We start from the raw sequence: 6,814 nt of genomic DNA, 5'->3' as shown, positions 1-6,814 counted from the left end.
CAGAACAAGTAATTTTTTTAAAATCATATCAGATTCTTTTACAATAGTATATTGTGTACTTATCGGTAGACACAACATAGATCCATGCATATATCATCTATACGACACCAAGCTAGAAATTACATTCTCCAAACCACTCAAACTAAACTGCGATTAGATGAACTCAATACGAATAAATACACATAAACAGCCCAAAAGCATAATTAATTATAGGGTAAAAGCTATGCAGAATGAATATTTCCATAATGCTTGTATGCTTATTATTATAATATAATATAAAAACATCTTTCACCCAAAGAAATGGTGTTTCTTCTTTTCACGAGCTTCTTTCTTCATCTTCCTCCTTTGCTTACTTTTTCTCAGGACCACCATAGCCGCCACCAGTAGTTGTTTGTATTGCAGGGTCATCGAAGCCATCTCCGTAGCCACCACCGCTAGGTGTTATGTCGTCAGAGTCATCAACTCCACCACCAATTGTAGGTTTGGTGTCCGAGCCATCATAACCACCACCAATAGATGCTTGGATTGCTGGGTCATCATAACCATCTCCGTAGCCGCCATCATAGCCATCATCAGACTCATCATTGCCACCATTGTAGCCACCACCGGTTGTAGGTTTGGTGTCAGAGTCACCAGAACCACCACCAATAGCTGCTTGGATTGCAGGGTCATCATAGCCATCTCCATAGCCTCCGTCATAGCCATCATCAGAGCCATCAATGCCACCATTGTAGCCACCACCGGTTGTAGGTTTGGTATCAGAGTCACCAAAACCACCACCAATGGCTGCTTGGACAGCAGGATCATCATAGCCATCTCCGTAACCGCCACCGCTAGGTGTTATGTCGTCAGAGTCATCATCTCCACCATCATAGCCACCAGCATTTATAGGTTTGGTTTTAGGATCGTTATCTTCATCTTTTTTGGGGTAGTAGATGCCGTGGCTACCATGCTCCTCAGCCATAGTGTAGTAGAAAGAGGAAAATTGATAAGTGGATATAGAAAAATGAGTTTAAGGTGAGATTGATATGATATTGGGAGAGCATTAGTTCCCTATTTATAAAGTGGTCATCATGGAATAATACATGTTGGTTTCTTGGTAGGTCATAAATATTTTGTTGAAGCTGAAAATTAGTCATTAAATTAGATAAGATGAAAATTAGTCATTTAATTAAAACTTGTATAAGAAAAAATAGAAGAAAAGTGGTAAACATGATCAATCATGGCTGAGCCGGAGCCCACAAACTGCCACTTTTCACATAAAAAGTAAAGTTGATTGTTTTCTCCCTGTGACAATAGTCACATGTAGAGACATGGTGTGGACCAAGAAATATTACTGCACTTCTTTTTAGACTCATCTGCTGCTGATATAGTATCTGTTCATGTACTGCTTTTTGGTGACGTCTGAGCTACTACATCATTTTTATTATTGGAGAAAGGACTTCAACTAATTCTAGTATGCAATTATTGCTGTGATGTACTTTGTTCTCTAATACAGTTACAGTAAATTGTAGTGATAAATTTAAGCCATACAGATTAATCTTACACTTTGATAGCTTGTGTCCAAATTCTCTTTCTTAAATTTTGAAAATGAAAAGAAAAGATGCAATGTTTGAATCATTGCACGTGTATCACGTGTATATGATGTGGCCTGCTCTCGTACTACTACTGGTCATGAATCAAGATATTTGTTGAGACATCTTTAAACATGTCTTTATTAAAAAATTTAGTTTTGATTTACAGTTATAATTATATAGTAACATTTTTTATTTGATTTTGTTCCTTCTAGTAAGAAAATGTTTTTTGATGATGGATATGAGTGGATGAGGTAGTACTCACCAATGTTGTCATGATCGAGATCTTACATAAGATCAGAAGGAGACATTAAAATCGTAAGATATAAAATCGTAATTAAAATCGAAAGATCTTACTCAATTAATTTTATAAGATCGAGAAGGAATATCGTAAAACATAAGATCGTAATCAAAATAGTAAGATTTTACTAAAAAAATACTTAAAATATTTTATATTATTTATATTAAATAGTATATAAGTTTGCATATTAAATAACAAACCATCAAATTGAAAAATCTTAACCATAAAATTAAAAATCTCAAATCTTAACTTAAAATAACAAACTCCATAAAATAAAATACTCAAAATCATAGAGGTTAGTACAAATCACAAAGGCGCCGATAGTTTGGATTTTTCCCTATAATGTCAACTCCTTCATCTTCATTAATCTCATCATCTCCTCCACCATAATCATCACCCTCATCATCTCCTTCATCACCTTCATCTGCATTTCCTTCTTCATTGTCACTTTCTATAGTTTCAAGGACATCAAATTCATCTACATGTCCAGTTGATTTAGCACTAGTACTTTGCATCAAATCTTCATCTAAATCAGTCACATTTACATTATTACCACCTGCATTTTCTTCCTCAGCAACATACCACCAATCGTCATCATCTTGGAAATCATCAATTGTTAGATCTCGCTTTTTCCTTTCAGCCTTATTCTTGGTCAATCTTGTATTTACCATCACATACACAAGATCATTCATAGTCTTTTGTTTCAAACGATTTCTTTTCTTTGTATGAACCTAAAAAGGGGAAATATTAAATTAAAATGCATAACATATAGTAGCTATGAAAAATATATATGATAAATTAAAAAATATACCATTTCAAAAGCACTCCAATTTCTCTCACAGCCAGAAGAACTGCATGTCAAACTCAAAACACGAATAGCAAAGTTTTGCAACTCTGGGTGTGCATCACCGTAAGATTCCCACCATTGAGTTGGTGTCTTGTTTTTTAGTCCACGTTGAGCTATTTCACTCCCAAAGAATCCTTTTTTACTCTTAAAATCCTCAAGTTGACCATCAATTTTATTCACCATATCCATGTCTCCTCCCATCATTCTTTCTAAACATGCATACATTCCTTGTTTCACTTCATTATCTACTTTAAAATTAGGTTTGTAATGCAAAATTGGATTAAGATAATAGCCTGCAGCATGCAAAGGCCTATGTAATTGTTTGTCCCATCTGTTACCTATAATTTTCCATAATGGTTGGTAGCTTAAGAAAGAAAAGATTAAGTTAGTTCATAAATAAATACTAATATATTTTTTATATCAAATAAATTAATCTATGATATTTTATAAAATTATACCTTTTTCTATTATTATTGTAGCTAGTTTGTATTTCCTCTTTTGCTTGATCCATTGCTTCATAGATATAACCCATGGCTGCCTTCTCATCAGAATCCACCATACGCAAGACTTTAAGTAATGGAAAAGCACCTTTAAGGCAAATAATCAAATTCTTCCAAAAGTCCTTGTTTGTGACTATATTTTCAACAAATTTTCCATCTTTTGTCTTGGAAAATTGACTATCCTTCCATTGCTTGGAAGTGAACATCCTATACAATCCTCCCCTCTTATCATTCAAGCAACCCAAACACAAATATGATGTTGCAAAGCGAGTGATGCCAGGTCTTATCAACTCACCTCCTTCAGTGTAATGATGCAACAAAGTTATAAGACCAGTCCTAGCATAAATGTAAGTTGTGATCTTTTTACCTGAAGCAATAATCTCCTTATGCATAGGTATCTTGCTCTCAAAATCCTCTAACATTAGATCAATGCAATGAGCTGCACAAGGTGTCCAATAAAGCTTATTCCTTTTATCCATCAACATTTGTCCAGCCAACTTGTAGTTTGCAGCATTGTCTGTTACAATTTGGACAACATTTTCTTCCCCCACTTCCTCAACAATATCATCCATCATTTTGAAAACTTTATCAGCTGTCTTTGAAATGCTAGATGCATCAATTGATTTTAAAAAGAAAGTACCCATAGGACTATTGACTAAAAAGTTTATGATAGTCCTCCTCTTTTGGTCAGTCCATCCATCCGTCATTATTGTACATCCAAACTTTTTCCACGCAGTTTTATGCTCCACCAATATGCTATTTATAGACTCAACTTTTTTCTTTAAATATTTACCTCGAATATCATGGTAAGATGGTGGTTTATATCCTTTACCATATTGGGCAATCATTTCACACATCTTTATAAATTCTTCATCCTTTACAACGTTAAAAGAGATAGCATTGTTGTAAAAATAAGTTGCAACTTGTAAGTTAGTGTCCTCCTTCTCTTTTTTTTAAAAGCATCGTTGATAGTTGATTGAGAAGTTATCCCCCTCTTGAAAATATTTGCAAGACCAGAAGATTCAACTTTTTTTCTTTTACAATCTTCCACATCAACCTCTACTACATCTTCACTTAGAGTTCTCTTTTTGATGAGTTTGCTTTGCAGTCTATGAACAATGATCCACATTTGTTTGCAAACTTCATCTGGAACAGACACACAAGGTTCAACATTACTATTTGTCCCTGCTAAATGATGCTTAAATCGAAAAGCACCGCCGCTATACTCATTATGACAATATTTGCACTTGATCTTTCTTGATCCATCATTTACGGGAGTGCCATGTTCCCATGCCACATCTTGCCTTTGACCGGGAGCATTTTTGGCAACTTTCTTATTTCTCACATTTCTAACACTTGGGTTTGTTGAAGGAGGAAGCGACGTACTACTACCACCAACCATTTAACCTATTAAAAAACTAAAACAAATAACTTTTATATAAAAAATTTAAAAATACAAATATTTTTTGAAAATTAAAACACATAGTAATATAAAACAAACATAAAAGAGTGTAAAAAAATATCTTACAAATATATATATAAATAAATTAAAAAAGACAAACAATTTTTATAAAAAGAGTAAAAAAATAAACAACTTTTTTCTAACCTATATTTATGTGTTTGTAATATAATTTAACAAATAAAATGTTATAATATAATGTCACTAACTACTACTTGTAACATAATTTTTTTTATATTATATTATATGTATTAATAAAATCAATTTAAAAATAACATGTGATATAAAGAAATAAAATTGCAGTGGGGCTATATACTGTAATAATTATGATAGTGCAACATCTCTAAAAATTCATCGACTATTATATTTTATTAATATACATTGGACACTATAAAATAATATATATTATATTGGAGTACCTTATCCTATCAACTAGCAAGTGTCCCACTTAGTCACGTGACTAAGTTATCATAAGCATAACCAATTTCTACCGAGAGCTAATAAGAAAATCATAAAGATAATAAGAAAATCTTATCCTATCTTAGTCACGTCCTATCATTCTTACACATTGCCAAGCTGGAAGATGAAGTGCAGAAAAAGAAGAGATAAACAAGAAAGATGAAGTGCAGAAAAAGAAGAGATAAACAAGAAAGATGAAGTGCAGAAAAAGAAGAGATAAACAAGAAAACGTAAACACAGAGCAGCTCACATCTTCTTCTTCGACAGCAAAATTTGAGAAAGATGAAGTATGTGTCGTCGCCGATTTTACATAAGATTAACCATTAGGATTCAAAGCTATTGAAAAAAAACAGGTATTTACGATATTTATAACACACGGATTGTAAATCGGGTCGCACTTGATCCGGATAACTAAGCCCAGATTTACAAGATTCTACCTTCAAATTTCGAAACCAATTAATTTTGCCGTGATTTTTGCACAAAACGATTTTGCTTGCGATCCAGATCGGTGGAGATGATTGAGATCGCAAAATCGTGCGATTCCACGATCTGGATCGCGATCTTGACAACATTGGTACTCACAACCACTTTAACACGAAAGTCATTCATTATTGGATATGAGAAGTATTATATGATTTTGGAGATTTTTGTATGTTTTTTTTTTTGGCTGGAGTGTGTGTATTTTTATTTGGCTGGAGTCTATGTTATGTAGAGATTTTTGTGTGTGTATCCTTGATTCAATTGTCATCAACAAATAGATGTTGGAATATAATTGTTATGTTATATGATGATCCTGCCTCTATTAGGTGATAAATTTCGAGTGGAAAGTTTGGTCGACCACAAGGGTTGTCGGAGGACTAGATCGACGAGGCAAAAACCAGAGCATAGGGTCGACATAGAAAGAAACCTATCAAAGTCGACGACCATGATGAAAATTAATCGTGAGTATCTAAACGTGGGAAGTTATCTGAAGACGTGGGGGAGGTGCTCCGACACATGTCATCTCGTAAGTAGGTCGTAACCTCCAAACGGTTATTTTCTACTAGTATTTAAACAAATTGTAATGGTCATTCTAGAGGGGGCATTTTTAGCATTGCAGTAGGAGTATACTTGAAATACCAAAGCGTTTACGAGAAAAGGATCATCTCCCTACAAAAATGTACTTTTGCTTCCACTTATATTTACAAGTCATTTAACTTATTAAATTGTCTTTGTTTATTTTTTTCATTTCCATCAGACTTTTGTCTTTTATTGCGTTACTTTACTGTATTTTTAACTAGCGAAAATTTACATTTACTACCTTTAAACATTCCAAACACTTTACCAACGAAATAGCCATATACTCAATACCAAGTCTAGGACTTTGTAGCCGGTCCTGCAAGTAAACCTCTGATAGGAATGCTAAAGATTGTTGGCGAAAAACAGTCTCATTCAATTGTTTGGATAAGATTTTTTTTAGGGCATGCTCATGCTTATTTCCAAAGTCATAGGTCTTTCATTTGGATAACAACTATGAGAATGATGGTCCGTCCTCTGACGTCATTGACCTGATGTCATTATGGAATACCATCATAAATATCTTTGCCTCATTAAGCTTCACGCGTTTTGGGTCTCTTCCACTCTTGGGCCTATATATAGTGTTATGGTCGGATATGAACAGTTGCACCTCAAGCC

General features: G+C 33.8%; 2 protein-coding genes across 2 annotated transcripts; both read right to left on the bottom strand.

The window, feature by feature from the left end:
- Nucleotides 1–349: 349 nt before the first annotated feature.
- LOC127096013 (putative glycine-rich cell wall structural protein 1) lies at nt 350–964 on the bottom strand. The gene has a single exon (XM_051034641.1). The coding sequence runs from the start codon at nt 962–964 to the stop codon at nt 350–352; it is 615 nt and encodes a 204-aa protein (XP_050890598.1).
- Nucleotides 965–2,171: 1,207 nt separating this feature from the next.
- LOC127096012 (uncharacterized) lies at nt 2,172–4,624 on the bottom strand. The gene is made up of 4 exons (XM_051034640.1): nt 4,237–4,624; nt 3,181–4,168; nt 2,687–3,086; nt 2,172–2,606 (listed from the first exon to the last, which is right to left on the bottom strand). The coding sequence occupies exons 1-4, from the start codon at nt 4,622–4,624 to the stop codon at nt 2,172–2,174; spliced, it is 2,211 nt and encodes a 736-aa protein (XP_050890597.1).
- Nucleotides 4,625–6,814: the final 2,190 nt, after the last annotated feature.

Source organism: Lathyrus oleraceus, chromosome 6 (assembly GCF_024323335.1).
Source record: "Lathyrus oleraceus cultivar Zhongwan6 chromosome 6, CAAS_Psat_ZW6_1.0, whole genome shotgun sequence".
In the NCBI taxonomy this organism is placed as follows: Eukaryota; Viridiplantae; Streptophyta; class Magnoliopsida; order Fabales; family Fabaceae; genus Lathyrus; species Lathyrus oleraceus.
Note: the sequence above shows the minus strand (reverse complement) of the source record. Positions and strands in the feature narration are given on the sequence as shown.

What these genes read in the sequence shown, in the direction of transcription:
- LOC127096013 (XM_051034641.1), bottom strand. Translation starts at nt 964, where the DNA reads ATGGCTGAGGAGCATGGTAGCCACGGCATCTACTACCCCAAAAAAGAT.
- LOC127096012 (XM_051034640.1), bottom strand. Translation starts at nt 4,624, where the DNA reads ATGGTTGGTGGTAGTAGTACGTCGCTTCCTCCTTCAACAAACCCAAGT. An exon ending in AAAAAAAGTTGAATCTTCTG is followed by an intron (nt 4,169 to 4,236) that starts GTCTTGCAAATA and finishes TTTAAAAAAAAG; the next exon opens with AGAAGGAGGACACTAACTTA. An exon ending in TACAATAATAATAGAAAAAG is followed by an intron (nt 3,087 to 3,180) that starts GTATAATTTTAT and finishes TTCTTTCTTAAG; the next exon opens with CTACCAACCATTATGGAAAA.